At 37.2% G+C, this 27,858-nt stretch overlaps 4 protein-coding genes, 2 long non-coding RNA genes and 1 pseudogene across 7 annotated transcripts; 5 read left to right on the top strand and 2 right to left on the bottom strand.

Annotated features, from left to right (window-relative positions):
- Positions 1-228: 228 nt before the first annotated feature.
- On the top strand, positions 229-2,316 carry hry (bHLH transcriptional repressor hairy). Its single transcript, XM_088046298.1, has 3 exons — positions 229-478; positions 652-747; positions 1,359-2,316. Exons 1-3 carry the CDS (start codon positions 368-370, stop codon positions 1,983-1,985), a joined length of 834 nt encoding a protein of 277 aa, XP_087902424.1. The 5' UTR covers positions 229-367; the 3' UTR covers positions 1,986-2,316.
- Positions 2,317-9,735: 7,419 nt separating this feature from the next.
- LOC148168326 (NADH dehydrogenase [ubiquinone] flavoprotein 1, mitochondrial-like) lies at positions 9,736-11,505 on the bottom strand (annotated as a pseudogene).
- Positions 11,506-15,398: 3,893 nt separating this feature from the next.
- LOC148168325 (uncharacterized) lies at positions 15,399-16,748 on the top strand. The gene is made up of 2 exons (XR_015770802.1): positions 15,399-15,630; positions 16,596-16,748. It is a non-coding gene; the product is annotated as an uncharacterized LOC148168325 (long non-coding RNA).
- Positions 16,749-22,433: 5,685 nt separating this feature from the next.
- LOC148168324 (uncharacterized) lies at positions 22,434-23,226 on the top strand. Its single transcript, XM_088046194.1, has 4 exons — positions 22,434-22,499; positions 22,545-23,007; positions 23,070-23,090; positions 23,135-23,226. Exons 1-4 carry the CDS (start codon positions 22,440-22,442, stop codon positions 23,224-23,226), a joined length of 636 nt encoding a protein of 211 aa, XP_087902320.1. The 5' UTR covers positions 22,434-22,439.
- nAChRalpha2 (nicotinic acetylcholine receptor alpha2) lies at positions 23,154-25,387 on the top strand. Its single transcript, XM_088046800.1, has 7 exons — positions 23,154-23,503; positions 23,551-23,595; positions 23,646-23,755; positions 23,803-23,983; positions 24,109-24,265; positions 24,313-25,058; positions 25,106-25,387. Exons 1-7 carry the CDS (start codon positions 23,318-23,320, stop codon positions 25,295-25,297), a joined length of 1,617 nt encoding a protein of 538 aa, XP_087902926.1. The 5' UTR covers positions 23,154-23,317; the 3' UTR covers positions 25,298-25,387.
- Positions 25,270-26,293, top strand: LOC148168322 (uncharacterized). 2 transcript variants are annotated; one of them, XR_015770840.1, is made up of 2 exons: positions 25,270-25,343; positions 25,394-26,293. It is a non-coding gene; the product is annotated as an uncharacterized LOC148168322 (long non-coding RNA). The 2 variants fall into 2 exon arrangements; XR_015770839.1 differs by having other exon boundaries at positions 25,394-26,023.
- Positions 26,294-26,641: 348 nt separating this feature from the next.
- SrpRbeta (signal recognition particle receptor beta) lies at positions 26,642-27,699 on the bottom strand. Its single transcript, XM_088046805.1, has 4 exons — positions 27,487-27,699; positions 27,271-27,437; positions 26,948-27,219; positions 26,642-26,899 (listed from the first exon to the last, which is right to left on the bottom strand). Exons 1-4 carry the CDS (start codon positions 27,569-27,571, stop codon positions 26,695-26,697), a joined length of 729 nt encoding a protein of 242 aa, XP_087902931.1. The 5' UTR covers positions 27,572-27,699; the 3' UTR covers positions 26,642-26,694.
- Between the last annotated feature and the right edge of the window lie 159 nt (positions 27,700-27,858).

Below are 27,858 nucleotides of genomic sequence, written 5' to 3'. Positions count from 1 at the left end.
CAAGAAGCTTTGTAGCACAACCCGAGCTTCAATCATCTCAAAATTTAAACCCTGAGAGTGTCTTTTATTATTTCGCTGAATATAATGGATAATGACTTGAAAAAATAATTTGTAAAAATAAACGAGTGAGTACCTCAGGTACCGCCACTGGTCGACATCGGCATACCTGAGGTCCGGATCCAGCCGAACGTCTGTGGGAACGCGCCGAGTGCATCATCTCACATCCCCACTCCTCTTAAGCTCATTCCGGCTACTGAGACGTGCGCCTCTGTAAAAGCTCAGCATCGCATTCCGCGATTAAACCTCGTGTAGAGTGGTAGATCCTCGGTGTCAAGAACTATACGTCAGTGTCTTATCAACATCGAAAATGGTCACGGGAACCAACAGTAACCCAGTGCAACCCAACCCTGTCTCAGCCCCCAACAACCCCACGATGGAGATTGCTTCTTCTACTAAAAGAGTCAGTGATAACAGAAGGGTAGGTTTTTTTTGTTGCTTTTTTAATTACTGCCGCCCACATTGTCTTGGCAGAGCTAGTGGCTATTTTGATCTGACGGATGTTTTGAAAAGTGTCCGGGAAGTCTGCCAAAAGCGGCTCGTGTTTCGTTGAGTAATTTCGGTTCCCACGATCATACTTTGTTTTTTTTGCAGAGTAATAAACCGATCATGGAAAAGCGGAGGCGGGCGCGCATCAACAATAGTCTTAATGAGCTGAAGACGCTGATCTTAGATGCTATGAAGAAAGACGTAAGTACCATAAAAAAAAGCCTTTGATCTTTCCACACGCGCGACCTTTTAAGTAAACAACCAATTCCGAAAACTATCGAAAATAATGATGCTTAATTTCCCAGAGGAAAAAACCGTCCTAATGTGTGATAAACACAACAACCTCAAAAAAGCGTTTAGTACTACTTATTATTACACGTACTCTCGTAGTAAAACTAGTTTTCGGACCACGTTTAACATCTTCATCTTCAAAGATGTATCATTATGTAATAAGTGTTACCTCCCCTATAATTTCTTTTAATTACATTATGAATTTTGTGCTCGATGCACGAACTGGACGCACTTCGACGACCATTATAAACTCATTTCTGTTTAACTGACAACTTAATCATGTGGAAACGTCGGTCGGAGTAGAATTTCACAAAGCCGGGTCTTTGAAAACATCGTCAAACTTAATTAGTTTGGTCGTTAGGATGTATCAGTTAAAATTCGAAGGAAATAGAGGGTGCTAATGAGGAATATCAACATCTGCAAAACGATTTGGAAATTTGAAATAAGCAATTCGAAAAATGCGAAAACATTCCGATTAACACCAAAAGCTGCGTAAATCTAATTGCGTATTTCTGTTTCAGCCTGCCAGACATTCCAAGTTAGAGAAAGCCGACATTCTCGAAATGACCGTCAAACACTTGCAGAACCTCCAGAGGCAACAAGCCGCCATATCCGCAGCCACCGATCCTTCTGTCGTTAGTAAGTTCAGGGCCGGCTTCAGCGAATGTGCGACAGAAGTGGGCCGTTTTCCTGGCCTAGACCCGATTGTGAAGCGGCGCCTCCTTCAACACCTTGCCACCTGCCTTAATCAAGGCTCTAAGCCACAAGAAGTTCCCCAAGTTCAAGTGCATATTGTTCCGAATCCTGGTTCAGAAGTTGCCCAGAATAATGGCATTATTTTGAGTAACGGCAACGGGACTGGGGTACAACTGGTCCCGACGAGACTGCCCAATGGTGATATAGCGTTGGTGCTACCAACGGCTGCCGCGCCTCCGCAGACAAACGGAAATTCCCCGCTGCCGCTCTTGGTGCCGATTCCGCAAAGGACGTCTTCGACAGCGTCGGCGTCGTCTTCAGTGGCGTCGAATTATTCGCCAAGTCACAGTCCTGAACCGGATGTTGTGTATAATCATCAGCCTAAACCGTTGTCGTTGGTTGTGAGGAGGTGTGAGGAACCTACGGAGGAAAAGCCGTGGAGGCCCTGGTAGGGGAACAGTATTGTGATCGAAACTGAAATTGTGATAATTTTCATGAGAGGGATCTTATATCTTAAGAGTGTTGTTTCTGAGATTCTTCTTCATTTTGCCATTTAGGATTAAGAAAAGCGTATTATTTGTACATAACGTTATTTTGTTGTAAATTGTATACTTTTTTTAAAAAATGTTAAGTTATTGATATTTTAGATTTAAGAATGTGTTGTAACGCAGTGCCTTATCAACAGCAAGATCATTCTGTCTTCCATGTTGGTAAATACTATACATATTTATATTAAATTGTATATTATTTTTAATAAAACATTATATTTTAATAAGTAATAAACACGTGCCTTTATTTGAGAAATACTTTCCCGATTACATTAATTGCAGCAGTCGTGTCACTGACTAGTAATTAGAAATTAAAACGTCTTATCGATTACAAAACTGAAGTATCATTTGAACTGAAGTGTTACTTAAAAAGAAAGTGATAATATAACTAGTCATTGCATCAATAACGAGGCATTTCATTACAAGCATAGAAAAAAGAGCATTTGCGGCATCTTCATTCGCAACGGGGTTTAGATGTTTGTTGGGTTGCATCCCTTAGCATTTCAAACGGGTAAATATGTGATGAAAAGTGATAACGATAACACACGACTGTGTTTTAACTTTAGTACTTTTACTTAATATTACTGATTTTACCATTAATAAAAGGTTGTTTTGATGGCTTTTTAATTCATCATCATAGTGCAATCAATTATTTTTTACATGTAAAAGGAATTATTTTTAATTTCAGTTTATAATGAAGTGTCTTTCCGAATGCCAATTTATTTTCAATTATGAAGACATAAATAAAAACATGCACATGAAATGATTACAAAAATAAGCAGAATTATTACAGCAGAAGCAATTATAAATATCGTTACCTTCCAGAAATTCAAAGAAATTTGTTCTAAATTAAATAAATAAAAATGGAAAGACATTTAAAAATCAGTTGATAAAATAAAACAGTGGGATTTTGGTGTTGGTAGTTGGTATCTCACGTCACCATGACAGCTCCCTAAAACTAAATTAAACTAGGGCCGCCAACTCACTTCAAATTCCACAGACCGTTCAATCATAACTTTTATTCGATTAACTGGTACTTTTTAAATTACAAACTATTCAGAATTAATTGCAGAAATAAGTGAAGCAAGAGTCAAGCAAATAACCACTTCATGATGATGATGTTACAATCTCCGAAATGAAAAATGATCTCAGAATAATTTAGGTTATTCCACTTAATCAAGAAACCAACAAATTCAACTCAACACATTTTAGATTTCATTTGATGTGTTTTTAAGATTCTTGTATACTTCTGCAACAGGTGTTGGTGATCGTAACACGTTGAAAATTAATGGAGCCATAATTTAAGACATTTGAATTAATTAAAATAATTGCATGAGCGATTTTGACACTTTCACGCTAAATCGTTGAAAATTTTTTGTAAGGTTCTCGTGATACATTGGACTTAACGATTTTAAGTGCATTACGAAACGACGTACTTTGAAAAATTAGCACTTCATAAATCAGCGCTCTGTATCAGTTGATCTTTACGAGTTATAAAATAAAGTTAAGAATTAAAATGTATTCCGGGCATTTCATGGAAAACGATATAAAATAAAATTTTCTCCGTGTAATAACGTGGTGCTAAAAACTTGGGAGATAAACAGGTCCCAATTTGTGACCATTCCGAAAATGGTGTGGTCCGCAGGACAAATTCGAGCGGTACTCATTTTAATTTAACTTTCAAGTACGCATTTCTGATTTTTATCGCTTGTGCAGGACGAATTAATAATTATTAATCTTCAATTCCAGTACGTACCGACTCTCTCAGAAAATCGAAGAAGTTGATTCCGGATAATTATAATTGGGAATGCCGACTGTTTCTTAATTAAAAAATTTGCTCGTTTTGTTGTTCCAACCCAATTAAAAATTTGTCAACGGGCCTAATTTATTAACAGGTCCTTGTTGGTACACGCAATAATATTTTATATGAACGATATAATCCTGAAATCTTACAAATTGCCTGACGTTAGCGTTATTTATTGCTCAATTTTAGCACAAAAATATGCCATTAGCTGTGAATAATTTTCACGTTTAGCATCGCAATTATCAATAATGTTGACTTATTTTTTACGATAATTACACAAACAGTAATTTGCCTATATTACGTGCTAACGTCATAAAACATGCGTCACTTTTTTATTTTCGTAAAACAACAATAACAGTGCAAGTAAATGACCTATGAACTCCTCAGGCCTAGAGGCGCGTGGCGTTTCAAAGGTTCTAATAATAAGAGATCCTGATTTCGAAAGAGCACAAATCAAAAGTGACTGTTGCTGTTTGCTGGATATCTATCCGAATCAATAAATTATAATCGTACACACGCACAAACAGTTTTAAGAATTTGACCTTGACGATTATCAATCAATTAAAAGCGAGTAGCAGATGAGGTGATCTATAGACGGAACGCGTGTACACGTGCCACGCGAATGGAATGAGCATGTGGCACCGGTCATACACATGGCGTTGTTCCGAGTATGGTACAACCAGTGCGAGAGCAGGGCCGGATTCAACTGATTTTGACAAAAACAGTAGTTGTTTACCTAAAGATTAGATATACGGAAAAATAGGTATTATCATCCGATCAATTAAATTTCAGACGACGTTGAGTCGCTACTTTATCAGCCAAGTCAGACAAAACACCTATAAAATCTTCAATCTAATTGAACAAAAGAGTCGTAAATTGGTAATTTGGTACAAAACTTTCCAAATGGTCCTTGATGTTATACAAAGCACGGGATTTTGATTCTCTGTACGCTTTGTATGCATGACTCAACCTCGACGCGTGTTATCCACCAGGATGTAAATAACACACTGACATTTTAATATAAACAAGTACACACTGTCGCATTTAATTAAAGGACGGGATCCGCGTCTCTGTTACACCGCATATAAACACACCAACTACGCAACGCTCAGTGGCGTAACCGGACATGGTAAATGGGACCATTATTTCTAGACCACTTGCAGCTGAATCTACAAAGCGAATCTTTCATTAAGGGGATTCTATTTGAAAAATTACGATAAAATTGAAAACCGCACAAATTTCGGTCGACGTCTGAAGGTCTGCTCGGGTCTGAGTTTTGTCAGAATAATACAAAAATTTAAGACAGGGGTAAAATTGAATTTTGGAATACGGGACACCGAATTCTTATGGCAATAAAAAATCGCGAAAAACTTGGCGAGAACCGTATCTTTTTGTTTGTCGTAGTTCCGCATTTTTGGAGTTCTGAAAAAATTGTCACTGTATTAAATCCACCTCAAAAATTAAAACGATTCAACTTTCGAATTGGAGATGTGTAAGACCGGATTCTTATTAGCAACATAAAGTCGAGAAAAACGAGAAATTCCGGAAATAGGAAGCTCAGAAAAATGTCACCAAAATACATTTTTAGCAAAAAAACTGCAAGGGAAACGAAGCCGAAAACCGCTTCTTTTACAGGGTGTGTCAATTATCGTGGATTAACTCTTCAGGCCGTTGCGTTGTGTAGAAGCGCTTAAGAAATAGAACGAAATAATAAAAAAATTCGTTACAATGTGGATTACAAAACAAACAAAAAATTTGGCAACGCTAAACGTTCCTGCAATGCCCTTCAATGTTTCAATGTATGGGACCATGGGAGTGCAATTTTCGTTAACAGGAACTTTTGTTTACCATCACCCAACGTTCTTTTCAAATTAATTTTATCAAGTTATTTCAAAAAAGACACTCATAGGGTCGGTTTACAAAAGCTAACTTAAATCATTTATTTCAATTAAATATTTAACGCCATGTTAAAACCACATGTGACCGTTTTTCCGCCAAACAAGTGTCAGCAATCGTCAAATCAGTTGCGAGATTAACTTAATTTCAATTAAATTATACAGGGGGTGTCCCAGAACTCGCGCCCCAGAGAAAAAGGACTTATGGAGGCAACTATTCTGAAGCAAAATTTTGAAACAAAAATTTTTTAGGTCAAAAATTTATCGAGTTACGACAAACAAACGGTAGCCAATCTCGAAATTGAACAGAATTTTAAAATTGGTAACTATGGACACATACTATCATCCATTGAAGTCAGATGAACATTACACTGTCGTTGCCTAGGAAATTGGGATGACCTGTTTTTCCACCTCTAGAATGAGACTTCGGGATTGGTTGTTATTTTTTTTCCTTTCTCGAATACTATTAAACTTAATCAATTTTTGTTTTGCAATTTACCATCTGTATTGCTGTCGGCACCCTTCCTTGCTGTCTGGGGCGCGAGTTCTAGGACACCTGTATATTGTTTAAACCAGCCCGTAGGGTCGGTTTACAGAAGCTAAACTGAAGCATTAATTTCGATTTAATATTTAATATTTAAATTAGTTGCGAGACTAACTTAATTTCAATTAAATTAATGTGTAAACCGGCCCGTAATTTTAGAAATTTCAAATAAAACAGTAAATGAACATTATCAATGGATACATAAAAATGAATTACACGTGTTACTAGAAGTAATTTTGAGAAGAACGTTTCATATTTTTGTTAAATGCAGCGAAAGAACTGAACTTTCAGATCAATTATCTCCACCAAAATGTCAGAAGAATATTTTTTACTATAAGTATATTTTTTTCAAGCAGCAGTAGGTACATTAATCTCAATATTTGATCTGCCAAAATACGGCAGGAATTAATTTAGGTATTAAATAATTGAATTTTGAGCATATTAGCAAAGTCCAAAAGTGATTTAAGTGGACAAAATATAATCAGTCTGAAAAAGAGTAGAAGCAAACTAACTCATTTCCAAAGTCCAGTTCTGTACGTGATTTTGCCAGTCATTTAAAAAACGATAAATAAATAATACATTGGTAGTGTCAAAATCTATAAATGAACAGAGCTACCAACATGTAGTAAGAAAAAGCAATGTCTTCTTGACGTTTTTTTTTTAATGTTATACTCATATTACTGTCATGAGTACTCGCAAGATAAAGTACCTGTTTATTTTGCACTTTACAAAAGTTCTTCCTTGCACATGTTCGTATCAACTCGTAGGTACATTTGCAGAGTGTGTATCCTCATGAAACCATTAATTTCAAGATAAAAGCTAATCATAGGACGCGTGTCTGACGTACGACCTTTGAACAATGGATTCCTATGATAAAATGTCGTGATATCGTCCACCTCAACTGGCAGGTAAAGACAGAGATGACAGTGACTAAAGATAGGATTATTCTAACATTGTGAGTTGACCGTGCCACCTAGGTAGTAGAACCAACAATGCTGATTATGTGACGGTTACATTCTCACACTAATAACCGTCAATCAAATCAAAGAAAAATGACAGGATCATTAGAAGTGGTTTTCTAATAGTCAACAAAAAGATGATAGTGACTTTCGCTAGGAGTTTAACATCCATGAATGTTGTAGTTTAGAACGTGATTTATCTGTCTGATGGAAGATTTAGAAGGCGACGTGTTATTTTAAAGAAATTCGTCATGATCACGTTTTCACACAACAAAATATTAACAGAGTGACCGCACACGAACGGAGTATTGAGTATTTCCCGAAATTTTTCTTGGTGCGAACTTATCAGCAGCAAACGATAATTAAATTCGTTGGTATTTAACAATTGAAATGACTGAGTAGGTATAGCTTCCACTAGCTGCTATTAATTTGTTAAAGTCCGACAGTGGGTTTAGAAAATCCAAATTAAGCAATTCAGTTCGAATTATCTCCCCCTCTGCTAATAATGGTGTACTCAAATTATCGACCTTTTTATTTTGTCTGGTTATTTGAAATCGTGACCAAATCTAATTTTGTAGTTTTACAAAACTGATTAAAGTCAATTTGTAGAAAAATATCCCGCGGGTATTTGTAATCCAATTAGTCGAACATCTGTCATTTACATTAGTGTCTTTATTGAACCAGATTTGCATTCATAATTCGTACTTATTAGCATCATGGCAGAGACAATCAGAGCGCGTCAGTTGGTAGTCCAGAATCCGCGAGTGTTAATTATTTCGATAAAGCATAAATTTTCAATTGGTACCCAGAAATTTCGGACACGATATTAAAAATTCATGAATGAAATTAAAATCAAATGATAATCCATTAAAATCTCAGACGTCCCTCTCGGTGCTCATCGCAGGAATATAAATGCAGGAACGCGTGTGTGGTCTAAAATGGTTTGATGAGTTAATTCGAGTGGTGCAAAATTACTATAAAATATTCCAAAATAATAGTAAACAAAACACTGAGGACCACCTGCCTACTGTGTTATTAGGGTAGCAGACTTAATTGAATTATTTACTGGTGGTCTTGGTCGGGTGTGCCCGTTCGACTTCTACTATTTGTAACAGAAGACCCGTAATTTTGATGAATTTATTTTTTTGCGTGTGTTATTAGACATTTTCGGTTTTTTAATAAATTACTATCTTTGGATGTCATGCCATGATAGCGATGGATCTCGTGACATCTGCACCGGTGGTTTTTCCTAGATTTCGCAATTTTACGCTATTTAAAAAGTGCAATTGTACGCTGCATCAGATTCGTTTGTGGACGGAATCTGTTTCATGGGCAACGGGCCATTAGATTGGGAGAAATAATTTTCAGTATCTATACCACTAAATGTCCATTATTTATCAAAAATTGATGAAAAATAAACTGAAAATCTAGAGAACTTTGCATAATGATTATATTATTTAATTTTTTTTTTACTCGTTATTCTCTGTTAAAGACTGGATTCTTGTTAATTTATTACAATCAAAAGCTCAAATTGAGAAGCAAAGCTCGGCATCTAAGCCTTGCGATAATATTCAACGACAGAACCTGGAAGATGAAAAATGAGAATTCTTGATGTCTGCATTGAAATATCTGCTCGTTGTTCGCACTAATAGACATCCAGTTTGTGTAAGATATTCAGGAAGCGATCATTCAAACAGTAAACATCTAAATGAATGCATATATCAATTTAAAGTCAAAATATAAACGATCTGAAGACATGATTGTGGACAGCAAATATGCAAATACGTCAAGTGGCAGTCCGTTGAAGCTCCCGTAATACGTGAATACTTCCCAGATGTTGATGGATCGAAAGATATGTTTATTAACAACAGTGTGAAGTTGAAATCCAAGTTCTGTTCCACCATCCAGGTTCGCGTGACATTTTCTAAATGAATGGGTTATATGTTTATTTGTTCCGCGAAGCAAACAGCAGGAACACGTTCCAGTAATCAATGACTTTTATGGGTAACGCCAGTCACCACAATAACAGCTTGGCGGCTGTATATTAAAATGGTGACATTTACAACCGAGTCGGCAGCAATCTCATGACCCTGATTAGTGAAGAGCTATCAGCTTTTTGTATTTTTAACGACGACGCTTAAGAACGGAACTTTGCTGCAATAAAGCATGATTCGATTTTTTCAGTCTTTACAACATCTGCTTCAAAGAAAACCGACGGGATTTTTCTTCGAGAGACTCGTCAAATTAAATCCATACTATCCACACTTCTTCGCACCTAACATTAAGCATGGAACGGGTTCGTCGAGAGCAATTTTCATGGTATTTTAACAAGATCAAGCGTCGTAAAGGAAAAACATTTTAAAAACATTCAGCACTGTTGAAGTATAATCATCTTGAAAGATCCCGACAGCAATAATTTAATTTTATGGCATGTACATTTTGGGCTCGCGGGTTATTTCAGGAACTGAGGTTTGCTGAAATGAAATCAAGAACCATAATTAACCTCGCTTTCTAAATAAAGCCTTCTCTGTTATTATTGTGATGATTTAACGCTTTAACAACCTGTTAAAAGAAAAGCGTCGTTTAATGCCGAATTCTTTTCTTTGAACACTCAATACGCCTGCAAAAAATTCGTAAATTAACCTGCTGGTTTGGTTTTTAGTTTACTTTAATAATTCTACCTCAATTACAGATAAGCAAACAATTAATTTTTTAGAAGGTCCCATCGATTGCTTGAAAATTGCCCCCATTGTCCTTCAACTAGCGTTACATTGCTAATGATGCGTTGAACTACGCTTCAGTGGAAAACACCATACACGACGCAAACAGATTTTTGTCTAACAATTCTTTTCGTGGAAATCCTCCATTCGCTGCTCTACGTTACACCTAAAATGCCGAATTAGTCCTTGCACCGGCCAGACAGCCCCATCTCCAAGACCACAAATAGTATGTCCTTCGATTTGTTTACCCAACTCCAAAATCATATCATATCAAACCTCCACATTATTTTATTCAACCAGTTGCAACCCTCTCGGCAAGGTGTGCACTGTCCGCAAGACTCATTTTTGTAGAACAATGCCAGTCTAGCTATAGCCTTAATAATATCAGTGTCTTTGTTCATGACTATAACAGCGGCCGTCCCTAATCCGGACTTCACAGCTATCAAAGCATCAAAATCCATCATTACTTCTTCGCAGATGTCCTTGGGGATCATAGGAGTGGAAGACCCACCAGGAATTACAGCGAGGAGATTATCCCATCCGCCGATAACACCCCCAGCGTGACATTCTATTAACTCTTTCAATGGGATACTCATTTCTTCTTCGACAGTGCAGGGGCGGTTAACATGTCCCGAAATGTTGAACAGTTTTGTGCCAGAATTCTTAGGTCTTCCGAATGAAGCAAACCACGAACCTCCTCGCCGACAGATTGTCGGTGACACTGCCACAGTTTCGCAGTTGGTAACTGTGGTAGGGCACCCAAACAGACCTATATCTGCCGGAAAAGGCGGTTTTAACCTAGGCTTTCCTTGCTTGCCTTCTAGAGACTCCAACAGCGCTGTTTCCTCTCTACAGATATAAGCCCCAGCACCTCTATGCACGAAAACATCGTAATCATAGCCAGAACCACACGCATTTTTCCCAAGAAAGCCAGCTTGGTAGGCTTCAGCTATATATAGCAACTTGAAGACTTGAAGCCTCGTTGTAAAATTCGCCTCGAACGTAAATATACGGCACGGGTCCCCATTGCAAATCCAGCAATCAGACAACCTTCAAGCAATTTATGGGGATCATGCCGCATAATTTCTCGGTCTTTACAAGTCCCGGGTTCTCCTTCATCACCGTTGACCACTAGAAATTTCGGGCGACCACCACTAGGTTTGAGCATAAATGACCATTTTATACCGGAAGGAAAACCAGCAGCGCCGTGACCTGACCTGACCTGACCTGACCTGACCTGACCTGACCTGACCTGACCTGACCTGACCTGAGATCTTAATTTCACTGATGATCCAATCGGGGCCTTTGAGCAAGATTTCTTTGGTTTTGTACCAATCACCGCGTTTTAGAGCACCAGATAAGCGCCAATCGTGCTTTCCATAGAGGTTGGTGAAGATGCGGTCTTCGTCTCTGAGGGGCCCGAATTTGGTTTTGGTCGAGAAAGAGAAGACTTGGCGGGTTTTGTGGCGATTTCGAAGGAAGAAGCTTAGATAAACTGTCATGTCAATGGAGTGACGGAAGTGTGACAAATTTTATGATGCTGTCAAAGATTATTACTTAACAATTATTATTATTGGTGCAAGATAAAAATTGAAATACCTCATGGCAATCTCCAGGGACATTACAAGAAGAATTCTGTTATGTCAAAGCATCTTCGATGCTTTTTATGCGGTCATATGACGATGATAAAATAGCAATTTTGCACACCTCAAACACTTTTCATCTTCTAATTTACACCTCATATTAAAACCCAGTTGTTGAACATTAAGCAAGATAAAATTAGCATCATCTGGCAGTAATACCACTCCAACACAATTTGACAAATTCTGCAATTACAAGTATTTACCGTCTTCATTATCTTCAACTGCTCGCTAAGTATTACATAAAAGCTGTGTTAACCCCAAGGATCCGCGTCTGTGAGCCGCTCCTTAAATTTTGTCGCCTGACACTTATTAATTGCAAGATCATCGCTATAAATGAACATCGGCTTCTCGTTTTATATTCGACACAAAAATGATCAAGCGAGAAACCTTTTCGCATACTTACATAAAGATTTATTTTGGTCGAGCGGTGTGCGGGATCAAAGCAACCCACGACGGCGACCGTTTATTGTTTACCTTGGCACCGTCGATTGCGATTTCGTCTTGGGGGGCCACACTTCCAAACAAGTTGCATTCAAGCGAGGCAGGTCATAACGAGTCGTGGTCATATGAAGAGAAATGTGACCAAGACGGAGGTTCTTGCGCGAAATTAGTCACGAAATTATTTTGAGTGCTTTATTTTCAACATATAGACGAAATTTTGCTCCGTCGCCACCAAGGCTTTGATTTAGCACTTTGCTTCGGTAGAGGCAATCAACTTTTTGCCGGCGACCTGTTGACCCTGCACCCACATCTCACTGTTTTGTCTAAATCCATGGGTTTATAAACACTGTTTAAAACAGTTTATATTTCTTCGAGTAATGTGTAATTATACCCAAATATGTAGAAAGAACATTCCTCAACATCGGCATCTAAAAATTCCAGCTTTTAAGACATTTCCAAGTAATAAAGATACGGTTTATAACATCACGAAAAAACACTATAAAGTCTGTACCAAATTATTTTAAATTAAAACAGGGAAGATTTTAATGGCACGGTCCAACACACCATCGGCTCCTTCTGGGGCGCGGTCTGCCCCTTAATAAGAAACGTTTTAATTACAACCAACATTATATAGTTGTAGCGTGGCTAACGCTAATGACAGGTCGTTGGTTTTAATATGCACTGCTGAGATGAATGGTATGAGAAGAGAAGGCTGAGTCTTATAGGTGTGCCCCAACCGTACGTAATTGATGTATGACGTGAGGGTGGTCTCTGTGTGGTCCAGCACCGTCAACACGACATCTGTGATATCTTCTTAGTGCTAATAGATGTCCTGCGGCGACTGTCATTCGTTAACGTCACCTACACAGGATTCGATATTGCCAAGAAGTTCCTGGAGAAATTGCAAACTTTGCAGGTACAAAACGTTTGTGGGCAATTAAACACACATTGCAAAAGTTATGCCCAAAAGTGGGATGTTATCGGCGGCGGCATCTCTGTGCGTTTTACTGCTTGATTTTTCTAGCCGGTTGTAAAACATCTAATGAGATTTCCGTTATTAGAAGAATTGGTCGCGCTCCTTTATGGGATCTGTTTGGCAACACAGCGCCCACACAAACTACAGACTCTCCAGGTCTATGATAAAAAATAAGAAGGTGAAGACCAGAAAATCTAAAATTCTTGAAACGATTTAATGTTTTTTTTTTTCGACCGCAATGTATGGTGTTGCTCAAAAGCCCCCATACCGAGTACCTAGTGAACCCCCCGATGTGGGGAGACTGATTGCCGACAGTTCAAACATGCGTGCTGCTGTAAAGAAATTAAACTTTGTCGGAGACTTAACGTGAAAGTTCAAACAATTGTACTCTTTCGTAAGTGAACTGAATTTATAATGAAGACATTGGAAGTCCTGAAAGTTCAAACTGGTAAAAAGAAAAATGTGACCGAAATCGCTCCAGTTTGTTTCTACGCCCATAAAAAAATTATAATCAAGCACCGAAAAAATGCCTATCATCTCATAATTCCATAATTATTGATTTCATTTCATTACCCACCTGTTCATAATGACTTAACAAGATTTTGATTAAAATTCTGTGCACATATCTACGCTTTTTTAAATTATTTTTTATAAATAAACCGATCCGACTGAAAAGTGGTCCTCGCTGGCTCTGATAGGTGCATCTCCTTGCACCGCATGCACCAAGGAAGGAATGCGAAGATCACCCATCATTTCTCACAGTAAAGCGGCCGACTGAAAGAGCGCAACGCACGACCGGTCCTGCCCAGACAGAGGCGTCTCTCCAAGGAGTATGAAGAAATAAGAAATCAGTGCTAGCAGCAACACATGTTTGCATGCGACAAGTAAAACGAAGCAGTTAAATTAAGTTGGTTTCAATTTTATGCTTCCCTCGAGCATCGAAATTGTTCTAATTATTTATTTATTTATCGAGGTGCATTCTTATTAGCTCGTAGACGCCTATGTATATTAAAGCATCCTGCTGGGAAAGACTTTAGAGAAAGATAGCATGTCCAATCAACATACACACGTGCCGATGCCTGCTTGTCCTGCGGCTGAAAGCCGAGAACAAAGATTTTCAGATTACAGAATCCGCTGTCTCACCAACAGTACAAGACTACCTTGCAATGAAAAAAGAGGAAAGGACGTTTTACGTTTACTGAGAGCATTTTTTAATTGCGTGACCTTATCAGTGGTAGAAACAATGGATTTTTCACATTATCAACATACATATTTTTCATGACACGATGAGAACGGAAATGACTAAAATGTGTAGGTGGTGGCTCTTCAAATCATCTGCTCTTATTTATTTTTCCCACAGTGCTTTCCTTGACATTTATCCTTGTACCTATGTTACTGTTTTTACACGTCTGTAAATTTGTCGTATCAAAGTTTTGGTAAATACGACTGTCTGTGAGAACACGGCATTCGTTACCATGAGCAAGATTTATTTGTAACCAGAATAGAAGATGAATAATGAGACTCTAATTAATCAATTACAATGTAAGCTAACTTGACGTGTCTAGCAAGTAAATGTTACTACAATAAACAATTGAAAGAACTTTTTAATTACTTTTATTAAACATAATCAAATTCTTCGTGGCGGTAGTTTTGAGCATCTCTTAAAATTAGTACCGCCTGCTGAAAAGAAGCAAGTAATTACAACGCAAATTTAATTATAATTAAATTGTTTTCTTAATGATCAGGTAGATGGTGTCTGGCGCCTTTTCCATAAATGGTAACATATCTTGAAAAAAATCCCATTCTTTCTTGTGGTTGCACTCTTCGTTTTAGGTCGTTGCATGCAAAAGCTCATTGCGAGTGCTTCAGAAAAAGAAGGAACACAACTAAATCGCAGTTCGTCACAAGATTACTGCGAAGATGTTGCAAGCACGAGAAAATTTAGCATTGCGATGTTAACAAAAATCTCCAACACAGCGTGGGAGGCATACAAAACATCAAAAAATTGGAAACCAGGATGAATAATACCCATACAGATAGAGCAAATTGCATCATGAAGGTCAAAAGTAACTTTATGCGTGTTAAATTGAAGAAAGCGTCTGAAAGCTCCCAAGAGCTCCTAAGTCCTTAAAATCATCTTGGCGCCGCGGACCACCGCCCAGCACAATTTTTATGCAAAGCTCGCGATAACGCCCCAGGTCGTCCCACGAAGGAAAAGCTCTTTGTCATCTCACTCCATATATTTTTGCCACTTTGTTTCATTTTATAGTCTGTGACTTATAAAGGTCATATTACAGAAAAATCCGAGTTGAAGTATACATGTTGTAAGCGGCGTGAGCGTGGTCGGCGGACTCGGACAGTCTCCTTCTCCTTAAGCATGTGTTGGTGTGTACGAGGCCGTGAGAACGTGGAAGGCGCGCGAGTCCCAGGCAGGCGTGCGCGCCAAATTAAAACGCCCGCGACTACGCCACCGTGCTCCTCGATTTCGATTGCTTTCTTCTTCCTCCGCTCGCTAGCACCGAAGAACGCGCCAGCGGCTGCCACCTTGCTCAGGGTCGACGGTAGAGGTATTATAGATCCAGACATTAAATTACAGTGAAAACTTGAAAGAGGAGGAGGCTCTAGGTTGGGATTTTTGGTTAGCGAGGACAGCGGAAATGTGACGCGAAGACATTCATCACATTTTTGGATACCTGATTGCGAGAATCCAAACTTGCGTCATTTTTTTGTACTCTTCTTCGGTAGTAGCTTTCATTTTCTTTGGAACAATAACTTTATTTTTTCACTTCTGAAATCGTTTTAAAATGTTTTAAAATCCCGAGATTCAAAAAAAGTCCAAACAAATCAAAAGGCAAAAAAGGATCCGAAGAACCTAAAACAGAACATAATAAATATGAGAAATTATAAAAAGACAACCATCATATTTATACTGATCTGAAGAATTTAGAGGCTGTGAAAGAAATAAACTGAAAGTTTCGTAAATTCTAGAGGATTTGTATCAATTCCTGATGAAATTGATTTAAAAAAACGGCAAAACGTAATGATTGCCAACCGCAGGAAAAGAAGTAAGGAAGGAGCTTTGTTTATTTTTTGAATGTTAATCGAATAGGATAATAACCAGCAAAATAATGAGTTAAAAAGCGAGTAATAATAGAAAATGAATAGCAAATTACAGTGATTATGTCTAAATTTGAAAGTACGAGCAAACCCGAGTAATTGAATTCTAATTTGACAGTAGGTTATCCATTAATTGAGCCTGTCGAGCGCTTTACACCCGGTAAATGTAATTGTTCCTCGCGGCAGTAATTTGGACAACTTCCTCTAGAAATTAAAATACGAGAGGATACCGACTGAGCATGATTGAGTCATCTATTTCTTTGTAGGAAATTTTTTTACCGATTTCTCGATTCGTTGCAAAACCTCGTCCCATTAACATTTTTTCGTGAGTTATCTGATTTTCGCCGAAAGGCGTCAGTCAGCATTTCGAAATAGTGTGTCATCCACATATTTATTATGCAAGTTTCCCCTTTAGCCGAAGTGTGGGTACCAGTTTGTCGTCTGGTTTCATCGTCCTCGTCTACGGTCATCAACAGTGGCGTGAGTTCTTAAGCGGCAGCCGCACAGCCGCCTCATCCCACACACAAGTCTGCGGCTTTTTATTGCATCGTGTGAGAAAGCTCCAGAGGACGGAGGAAGGACCGATACGACCACCTCATTGCCGGACTTCACGCCCAACAAAGCAATACCACCATAAACCCCACACAACACCACGGTTACCAATAAACGCCTCTTCAACCAAACAATCACTTTAATGTTAGTTTCTTTAATAGTAATAAAAACGATAAATCACTTTAAGTATCGGAATTTCGCCGAGTTACTGGCACATAATAAAATACCCATCAATAATGTGGTGCCAGATTTGGAAAGCAGACTTCAGAAGGTCGGAGGCCAACACTGCAAGGAGAGCAAGGGCTGCAACTCGGCGCAAAAATCTTTTGGCACAATAATTATTGAAAGTCTTTTAAGTCTAGACTGAACCACGACTTTGGTAATTATTAAAAAATAAAATTCCAATAATGTTAATCTCACGTGCGCCCTCCAATTAAGACATTAATTTTTTAAAGCTACTCTCAAAATTTTTCGTTTCAATATCAGTATAATTTTGCAGTTTTTATGACAAGATGTCGCTTTAACCTGTGTAAATTACAGTAACTTCGCCACTATGGCCCCAATTATGAATTCACCTTGCTCGAAAATTACAATTCTTCCACCTCTAAAGACCTGCTTATATTATATTTGGCGGTTTACACCCAAAGCCAAGGTCGTGCTGAAATGCAGACCGGCAAACTTCAAACCAAATTTGTTTGGTTTTTTTTCTACGACTTTTTATGGGAGTGAATGTGTATCAATCATGATTCTATCCGCTTTATTTTACTACGCATTTGGAGTGTAAACATGACTACATGTTTGGTCATAAAATGACTAATTCGTTTGTAACTGTTTATGCCGTATATCGGCATCGTTACCAAATGTGCCACTTCGTCGGACGATTGGTTTTGCAAGGTCGTTGGATTGTAAAAGGCCGTTTGGGAAAAGCCGTTGCAAGGTGACTCATGTTTACTTAGTGGAAGTGCAATGTTAGCAATGACGACCATGTGTGCAATGGTCACGAATAAGTCATTAATTGTATTTTAAAATGCAAATTAACAAGTCTGTAAATAATTTTCGCTTGGAGTTTGTAAATTAGCTGCAATTACTTATTCTCAAGTGAGAGAACGAAGCAAGAATTGAATAAACGTTTAAATCAATATAATCAAAGTAGTGCCAATGTGGTAACCATAAAACATCTCCCGACACGTGCCTCAGCACTAAAAGAATTAATAGTTCCAACAGATGTCAGAATTTCATGATACAGAAAGGCTTATTTTATTTAACATCACGTAACATTTCACGTGCAAGGTTTTTCGGCTTATCGGCAATAAATTGCACGTCATGCCAAGAATATAAGAGTGGTCTCATGGGATTTTTACGTCATTACCCACGTGCAGCACCATGCAGAACATGTATACTGAGAAAGGATGCTGTCGACGATTCCCGCGGTATCACACAGAGAAAGCGAGCGACTGCCACACGTATACGACCTAATAAAAAAAAACATCACCGAAGAGAAGAGCTAACTCCACGTACTAACCATCCAGTAGGCATGCGAACTGCATTTTTGCAAGTTTCGCCGCGGCTTGCAGTCTGACTCGTCTTCAAAGCTATGCATGCAGGACCGGATTCTATACGTGGTAAAAGCTCGGATGCGAGCTTCTCCTGTTTCAAGAGTGTTAGATTATTCTGTTACAATTTCGACGATTTTTTCTGGTTTGCTGTTGAAAGCGCGTTGATCACATTGAAACCACTGTTCCTCCCTGAGTGAAAATATTTTGCTAATCTGTCGGCATGACTTATTTCACCTTAAAATAAGTACTTTGATCATGTACAAATGACTTTTATGAACTCGAATAAGTATCTCTAAGTCGTGGAGTTTTGTTTGTTTTTCGAGTTAAAATTACTTTTGATCACATTCGTGCTACTGACTTTTATTATCACTGGAAGTACGACCATAAGTTCAAACTTTCTTTGATCTTGTTTAGACTACTGAAATCCGTCATTTTATGTAATTTAATTACAAAAGGACTCTTTAATTACTTTCCGAGAAAGAGAATTAAGTTTGATACTAAAACATTTGTAATTTTTACTACGAAACATTGCCTATGATTATCATGTAAGTATCAAAAAATTGAATTAACACTTCTTACAAAACATTGTGTGTCAATTTGACTGTAAACAATAACGTTACAATTGTTTTTAACATTTGCACGACAAACACGTGGCTTTGTTTGTGCACTGCTTTCCATCAACAAATTGACATGAATAATTAATATGTTTTTGAAAAACACAACTTGTAAATTCTGTTCTTAGTTCCTTAAGATTGTGTTAGTGTGATTTTAGTTAGCACGCCTGTCAAAGCAGCTAATCCAAAATGTGTTTGTTGTGTTATCTGTTTTAATTGAACTTTTTCAATTTAAAGTCATTAAAATATAATTTGTTACTAATATTGGCGGGCCCACATTTAATTATTGTGATTAAAAAATGATAACTAATCAAGTTTTTTCATGCTTCGTCAGCGAGGTTCCTAATGGACCTTTTTATCTTGATCCATCTCCAAACGGCCGATTTTGAATCTGACCTCCCCGTGTTTTTCACCGATCGGCAACGTTGTCACAACTTTGTAGCCTTCAGATGGATAATTGTCGTTTTAATAAATATTTATTGTAATAGCCCAACGGTAGATACAAATAAACAAGAAATAATTTAAACAGATTTTATCGCCGTTTTTACGTCCCGCCGCCTCTGGCATGCTACAGTTAACGACGAGTTACCTTGGTTCGCAGTAGTTACACGTACACGTGCTTTTCATTAATAATGAAGCTATTATTTATGTCGAAAGTTCTACTCCTACGAGAAGCGTCTTCCTGCAAACTTGGATGTGACAGGATTGGCAAATGAGTGAGACCACTTTCGTTGGTTCTACCTGTTCTCAGTAATGGATATTTTGAAATGAATGGGTTGGTGTTACTACAACAGGTGCTAATTGAAGTTGAACGTGTATGATCATCTTACCAGTTGCTATTATTAAAAAGAACGTTAGACGCTAAAAACTTGCTTGTAATTCAAAAGAAAATTAATTTATCCGGAGGCTGTGATGGAAAATTTGGTACCGCCCGTGGGTCATCCACACGATGATGGTACCACATACCATATGGGTTGTTGAAGTAACAGGATACATCCATAGGTGTTTTGAAGAAGAAGAGTTACGACTCGGGACTTACGTATTTCATGGTCCATCACTTAACTTGTTATAATAGTATATCCGAGAGCTATAGAAGAGCCGCAGCGGCATTTACACACTGTAGCCGTTAACTAGCCTTACATGACTTCTAATTTATGTAACTAATTAAGCATTCAGCGTCAGGAATGTGAGCGGCCCACAAATAAAAACTATTACTTAACAAGTCTTGTAAAGAGGAAAGCATCTTCGCTTTTTGAACAACCTTTGACCGACAACATTCTGAAAAATTACAACAAGCTATTTCAGTTTGTTGACAATGTTCGTTAAGAGACTTTAACAGAAATTTGTCGAACCAGATTGATTTAATGCGTTAAGTATACAGCAATTTAGCGTTCACGTGTCAGGATGCCTAATTATTTATTTGAAATTTCTATTACGCCAAAACGTGCAACACATAGTAATAAAATTTAAATAAATTAGCAATGTTTGGGACAATGATGTTTATTACAAGTTCAAATTTCAAATCCGACTTTCTTATAGATTAGCCGACCGGTGTAAATTGCATGACGTCAATATTGGTGTTTCTAATTGAAATACGGTGTAAGAATCTACGTGATGTCGGGAATTAGGGGCAAGTGACTTTATAGAAATGTACGTGGATTCATATTAAGGAGAAATTGTTTGATCTAGATAGTTCGTTCAACGTTTAATGGCCAAGACAAAATATTTACCATCGCCCCGATAAAGCGTGAGAATCTGCAGCGACGTGATGTGGTTCTTACCTGGTTGATATAATATTTACTTCCTGTTTCATGTTTTAAGGCAGGTTTTATAACAAATATGTATTTTAGGTTTTTTAAAATATAAATAGGAATAATTATACTCTGACCCCCTAACTCTATAGGAAATTTTCGTTGTTTTTCGACACAGTTATCACAGATTTATTAATTGATTCCATTTGCGCAGATAAAACAATCCTGGCGTCATTTATTATTGTCGAAAAAAAGCGTAAAATCACAAGCAGGAAGTCATTTTCCGCACTAGCGACGTGTGAATCAAAAAATACTATCTCAAGATAGGCAGAGAATGCACAATTAAGGTAGGTCGTAAACTAAAATCTAAAACTCAACAGTTTCTCCTAGCGGTTTCTTCAAATGTTACTCCAATGAAATTAATTAATTTATTACGAAACACTTTCTTGCTGCACCTGCTACAATTTTGAACTTAATTTCATTTCACTATAATTTCATTAACCAAATTCTTCTAGTTGTTGACCTTTCAAAATTGACAGTGTTGTGTAGGTAATCATTAGTCTTTGATTCTATTGCGTCCATTTAGAGTCCCCAGGTGTTTCTTTAATATCAAAGTATCGCAAAAAATGTGTTGAATTTATAAAAGGTGATCAATTACGTGTTGATTAGATTGACAATCAAATCATTGATTAGTTTTATTGCTGCAATAACTTTGAATAGAGTTAAAAATTAGAGTTTTATATGGTGCCATCAGACCATCACCAACTCGTTAGGAAATAGGTGATAATTATTATTAATATACATGAAATGTCGTTGCTTTAATATTCCCCGATAAATATAACAATTAACTCAATGAATAAATTAATGCTAAAATGATTATTTGACATCGCACTGAAATTGGAAATACGCGTAGCGGTATACAACCAGCAATACTTTGCTAAAAAGTTCAAAATGTTTTTTTCAAAATTTTGGTTTCAAAACCTTGTTTATTAGAACAATGCCTATTTCGGTTCGCAAAACATTTTTTACAGCTCGAAACAACAAGAGCAGTACATTTTACACGGTAAAACAGCTATTGTAGCATTTAATTAATAAATTACACATCTTTTTTATTTGATGCTACTGACCCAAAAACAAAGGCACAAAAAATCGACCTTCAGGAAGTTGGTCATTTTCATGGTATTAACATGGTCGCGTTTGACTGATACAGGAAATTCTTCGCTGTTGACAAATCTCCCATCAAGGTATTATAGAGTGCTATAAATAATGTCAAAAACCATGAAACGCACGATTGGTTCCAGCATTATTTTTTTACACTCCGATACCTTACAATCAAATCTTAATATAAATTTAATTTGCTGCCTCACCTCACAAAAACCAACCTTTTAGTCACTTTTAGCTTGGATAAATTACCAAAACACACCTGTTTTACAATAAAATGGGTCACGGTATTGTTAAAAAACCAAACCATCAGGTATGATTCCGTTCTTCTGTCATGGTAACTACCAAATTGTTTTAATTTAATTACGACATGAAGAAAGAGTCTGATTTATCGTTCAACAGAAGCGGTTCGGCGTAATAATGAGACTCATTTGAGAAAATTGTGGCTACTTTTGCAGATCATGGCCCTAACTGAATGAGCCACGTTACCACATTCTCAGTAAATTGCTTTAAAATCGTTTCCTGCATTATCATCATAACTGATCGAAACTGATAAATCATGAATTAAGGATAATTAAAACTGAATTTTATCTGCTGAAACTTTAATTTTGGAATACAATTGAGGATGACTTCCACAGTTGCAGTTTGGGCGGTTTTACTGTGCATTTTTATCCAAAATTCAGTGGTAAGATAGCTTATTTTAAGACTTAAACGAAAATTTTATTTTTAGAGATGTGAGAAACATTTATTGTTCAAAAATTTCGGTATGTGCGACAAAGGAGTCGAGTACCCCTCAAAAGTATACACTACCTTCTACACGAAAAATGGAACTCAGCATGTTACAGGCAATTTAACTTTTTCTCAAGATTTCGGTGACAATATCATGGTTTATTTCAAATTGTTTTTATTTTCGCCTGTAACTAATCAATACAGAGAAGTATTCTCCGGTAAAGAAAAGTTTTGTACGATGATTAGGACGTACATGGGGCCGTTTTTGGACGAATTGGAAAAAAGGGCTCAGATTTTACCTGGTTCTTGCCCCATTGTTAAGGGCAAGTACCAAGTGGCCGATTTCGCTTTAAACACGAATAAATTGACAATAAAAAATATCGCACCTCTTGGTAAACTGAAAATAACTTGTGAAAATACCGAGATAAAAACTGGAAAAATCATCCTGTGCTATGAGTTGGAATGTGAAATATCTTAATTTTGTCTCAATAAATTCACTTTGATTGCAACGGTGTTTCTGTTAAAGTGGTGATAAATTATAAAAATGGTCCATAAAAAATTGTTATTGTATTGACTAGGAGTCTTTCTCAGGAGCGCTCCACTTGCGCAGTTTTATTGATTGCCTCCCATGCTCCAGGCAAATGCAGACTCCACAAGATCTCCCGTTCAACCCCGTCCACTAGGATCTCCTTAATTTCACTATGGTGACGATACGCGTTCGATTTCCAAACAAAAATAAAATGTGACAATGTAGTGATGTGGTGATAATTAACGATGTGGTGTTTACCATTGGCCTTTCTTTTATTTTTCTTTGTGCATTTCAGTCATACAAATCCTGATGCGAAAAGACTTTACGACGATCTGTTAAGTAATTACAACAGATTAATTAGGCCTGTTAGCAACAACACAGACACTGTTCTCGTTAAATTAGGATTAAGACTATCCCAATTGATAGAATTGGTGAGATTTAACCTTTAACCTTTCGGATTCTAAGTGTTTCATTGCAGAATCTCAAGGATCAGATTTTAACCACGAATGTTTGGCTTGAACATGTGAGTCTTTACTGTAGGTCATAAAGTTTCTAGTCTTACTTTTACTGCAGGAATGGCAAGATCATAAATTTGTATGGGATCCTGATGAGTATGGTGGAGTTACAGAACTCTATGTTCCTTCCGAGCATATCTGGCTACCTGATATCGTTCTTTACAACAAGTATGTAACTCTGCAGATTTTTTTTTGTATTTATTGATCTGTTAAAGTGCTGATGGGGAGTATGTCGTTACGACTATGACGAAAGCTGTGCTTCGCCATACGGGAAAAGTTTTATGGACACCTCCTGCAATTTTTAAATCGTCATGCGAAATTGATGTGCGCTATTTTCCATTTGATCAACAGACGTGCTTCATGAAATTCGGGTCATGGACTTATGACGGGAATCAGGTAACAAAATATTTAAAAAAAAGCGAAAACTTTGTGTTTGTCTGTTACCCAACCCGACCCAAAAAGATTGTGAATGCATAATAAACAAAACCTTGGAAATCTGCATGAATGATTTCCTTTTCTAGATCGACTTGAAGCACATCAACCAAAAAGTGGGCGAAGACAAAGTCGAGGTGGGAATCGACTTACGCGAGTATTATCCCAGCGTTGAATGGGACATTTTGGGCGTGCCAGCTGAAAGACATGAGAAATATTATCCCTGCTGTGCAGAACCCTACCCAGGTGAGAATTTACGGGCATCATAACTCCTACTAAAACTATCTTTCTAGATATTTTCTTCAATATAACATTGCGTCGTAAAACTCTTTTCTATACCGTCAACCTCATAGTACCATGTGTAGGAATATCATATTTATCAGTCCTAGTTTTCTATCTCCCGGCCGATTCTGGGGAGAAAATCGCTCTCTGCATCAACATCCTCCTCTCCCAAACAATGTTTTTTCTTTTAATCTCTGAAATCATTCCATCGACATCGTTAGCCCTGCCATTACTCGGAAAATATATTTTATTTACGATGGTTTTAGTAGCTTTGTCTGTCGTCATCACCATTATAATCTTAAATGTACATTATCGTAAACCCAGTACCCATAAAATGGCACCTTGGGTTCGTAGTTTTTTCATTAAAAGCGTTCCAAAGTTGCTTTTAATGAGAGTCCCCAAAGATTTATTAACGGAGCTAGCTGCCAATAAAATATCGACTTGTAGAATGGTCATTAAAAAACGCGAACTCGAATCGATGCCTTCGACAGGGTCATCTTCATCTAGCTCTTCGAGTTCTTCAAGAAACCGAGCGAGTGGTTGTAATGGGTTGCATTCTTCCACAACCAACAGATTGAGAGGATTTTCTGGAGCGTTAGGGAGTAGATTGGGTTACAATGGGCTACCGTCTGTTTTTTCCGGGTTAGATGAAAGTGATTCTGGCACCAGAAAGAAGTACCCGTTTGAGCTAGAAAAGGCAATACACAACGTGATGTTCATCCAGCACCACATTCAGAGACAGGATCAGTTCAATGCGGTAAGACTGAAGTTGAAGTCTTTCTTTTTTACCGTTGATCGTTACAGGAGGATCAAGATTGGGGGTTCGTAGCGATGGTCTTAGACCGACTCTTTCTATGGATTTTCATCATAGCATCTATCGCTGGAACATTCGCAATCTTATGCGAAGCTCCAGCTCTCTACGACGATACTAAACCAATCGATACAGAGTTGTCATCAGTAGCCCAACAACAGTTTTTACCAGAATTAGATTTCTAATCGGCAATAAATCACTGTTTGGTCAATATAATCACGTACTTATCAAGTTAGTATGTAATTATTAAATAATAAAAATATTAACTAAAACCATTTCAGTCTGTTTGACAAGGGTCTAAAAATGCACCTGAATCGATGACTAAGCGGTTATCTAATGTAACATTAATATCATTCAAGCGAATAAATTTAACAGACCGTTACGATCATGAATTTGCAACTTGGCATTTCCATACACCTTTTTTAGTAATAACTATTGATCGATCGATTAATCATTTGATGCAACCCTTCCAAAATGTTGGGTTGTATTCCCCGAAGACTGCTCTTTGTCGTCAGTTTGCTGGGTGAAATCTGTAACGGATTTTGTGCAAAAAAGACAGTACTAAAAAGTATAAAATGAACATGTCTTATTAAAGTAATTGTGATGATAATGATTAATGACAGCTTTGTTGTCGGGGCGGCGTAAAAAGTGGAGACGGAGTTTAAAGAATCGCCTTTTAAAATATATGTCATTGAATATATCAGTTACTTTTTTACAGGTCTAAAACCCAAACTTTTTGCTGCATCATCTCGTTCTTATAATTGTAACATTAGTTATGTAATTGAAAAACCAAACTACAATTTACAAACCCATGAGGTCTCAAACCCGTGAATCGAACGAGATACTTATTATTTTATAAGACATCACCACCATTACTTTTACCCAATGCAACTAACGAGATTGCTTTTATCACGTTACTAACTGCTATGTCATGGTTCATTATTATTCGGCACCTACTTTGTACTCATGTAGGCACATAAATACATTCATTCAGTGGATAATGATGATCTACCGGCAGAGAAAATTGTTACCAGTTTTTTTTTCATCTAATTGGATACCTGTCATCTTTTTGGAATATTTCGATAAGATATATGAAAATGCTGCTTAATCATTTGCGCAAGGGTGTCATTTTGTTGCTTATTTTTGCATGTTGTAAGAACGCTCCACTTTGCTGTGTCATTCGAAAATAATTAAAGATAGGGGAGATCACTGACACGATTTCGATTGAAAAGGGTTAAAAAAGGTCGAATTGCCAAAAATTAATATTAATTATGTGCATTCAAATGCGATGACAGGCAGTGCACAGCGACAATGTTGAGATAGATAGGGTTACCCTAAAAATGGGCTGTTTCTTGCCAGTCACGTTTTTCTGTCTTTTTAGAAGCACGGAAGGGAGCTAGTCATCGATACCGATTCTTTGATACATAACAGTGAAATCTGATATAATACAATAAAGAAACAGACAAAAACTGAGTAATAAAAAGTCTCCGTTACATGATATATTACTATCTAAACAATAAAAAGTAAGGAACATTGTAAAGAGCTTTATTTAATAAATTAACAATAAAACAAATACAACAACTCAAGCAACCTTAACCAACCATTTCTTCAACTGATCAACATCTACAGACCCATTCTTATTAAATGCGAAAGATTCGGCAAATTCAACCTTAAAATGAAGTGAAGAAAATGAAAAGTCAGAATCACCAGATCCTAAAATTGCCGTCTTCTTTGTTTTGGGATCAACTGAATCCAATTGACTCGCCTTCGTGACACGTAAAGTATTCCTAAAAATATACAGTTTATATGTGAATAACTACTCCTAAAAAACTCACAATTCCTTCTCAAGAATAGACCTAACAGCATTGCTACCTTTAGACAAAGTTTGATCTTGTTTATTGCATAAAATTAAAATACTTGGAGCATTTTTTGAAACCACAGGATCTACTAAAACGTTGTAAAGAAACTCAGCGGCGTCTCTAACATCCTGTTGGATGCTAGAGGAATCAATTACAAAAACAATGCCTCTAGTGAGTGCCTTGTATTGCTCTACAAACTTATCTCTAAGTCTTTCATGGCCAGGGATGTCTACCACTTTCAGATACGACTATAAAAAGGAAAATAGTAAAAAAAGGCGAGCGGAAAAAGACAGTGTTACATTATTTATAATGTAGGTCCCGATATTTTCCTTGATTGATGTTTGAGTTTGAATGAATTTATTATGTAAGAGTTGAGCGTAAATTAGTGTTTTGCCACTGTCGCACAAACCTGTTAACAATACGCAATTCCTGGAGGCCTTCTTTCGCCGATACAAAACAAATATTACTGGAAATCAAAAATGTTAACCTAACATATGGACATGTCAGAAAATTACCTAGTGTTAGTACTATGACAAGAACAGCTACTAGAATATGCAATAAATTGCTTTCTTCCATTTTGACGGGGACGTTCCCTTCCATTTATGGCAGGTTTAATTGATTATAAGGATTTTTTAACACATGTAAAAACAACAAAGTTGTCACTTTAAGTGACAGCTGACAGGTGTGGAGTACAGTGTGTTGCATAAAGACGAAGAGGTAATCATAGGACGCTATTTTACCTACAATTTTTTTTGAAACGAAAAAAATAAAAAGAAGTTTGAACGGAATTTATACGTGCCGATTCGAGCACTCATTATTCTAAACTAATTCAGTGTAAAATGGGCTGAAAATTACGGATTTATTCGATTATTTATTCAACTAGGGAC

The sequence above is a fragment of the Gnatocerus cornutus genome, chromosome 9, assembly GCF_029298725.1.
Source record: "Gnatocerus cornutus isolate USDA-ARS CGAHR chromosome 9, icGnaCorn1.1, whole genome shotgun sequence".
Taxonomy (NCBI): Eukaryota; Metazoa; Arthropoda; class Insecta; order Coleoptera; family Tenebrionidae; genus Gnatocerus; species Gnatocerus cornutus.
The sequence above is the reverse complement of the archived record's forward strand: the minus strand, read 5'-3'. Positions and strand labels throughout refer to the sequence as shown.

Coding starts and splice junctions, on each gene's coding strand:
- hry (XM_088046298.1), top strand. CDS start 368: ATGGTCACGGGAACCAACAGTAACCCAGTGCAACCCAACCCTGTCTCA. Junction 479..651: donor GAGTCAGTGATAACAGAAGG/GTAGGTTTTTTT, acceptor TTTTTTTTGCAG/AGTAATAAACCGATCATGGA. Junction 748..1,358: donor TAGATGCTATGAAGAAAGAC/GTAAGTACCATA, acceptor TTTCTGTTTCAG/CCTGCCAGACATTCCAAGTT.
- LOC148168324 (XM_088046194.1), top strand. CDS start 22,440: ATGACTTCCACAGTTGCAGTTTGGGCGGTTTTACTGTGCATTTTTATC. Junction 23,008..23,069: donor CCTGTGCTATGAGTTGGAAT/GTGAAATATCTT, acceptor TTTCTGTTAAAG/TGGTGATAAATTATAAAAAT. Junction 23,091..23,134: donor GGTGATAAATTATAAAAATG/GTCCATAAAAAA, acceptor AGTCTTTCTCAG/GAGCGCTCCACTTGCGCAGT.
- nAChRalpha2 (XM_088046800.1), top strand. CDS start 23,318: ATGTGGTGTTTACCATTGGCCTTTCTTTTATTTTTCTTTGTGCATTTC. Junction 23,504..23,550: donor TATCCCAATTGATAGAATTG/GTGAGATTTAAC, acceptor GTTTCATTGCAG/AATCTCAAGGATCAGATTTT. Junction 25,059..25,105: donor GACAGGATCAGTTCAATGCG/GTAAGACTGAAG, acceptor TGATCGTTACAG/GAGGATCAAGATTGGGGGTT.
- SrpRbeta (XM_088046805.1), bottom strand. CDS start 27,571: ATGGAAGGGAACGTCCCCGTCAAAATGGAAGAAAGCAATTTATTGCAT. Junction 27,438..27,486: donor TGTCATAGTACTAACACTAG/GTAATTTTCTGA, acceptor TTTGATTTCCAG/TAATATTTGTTTTGTATCGG. Junction 27,220..27,270: donor GGACCTACATTATAAATAAT/GTAACACTGTCT, acceptor TCCTTTTTATAG/TCGTATCTGAAAGTGGTAGA.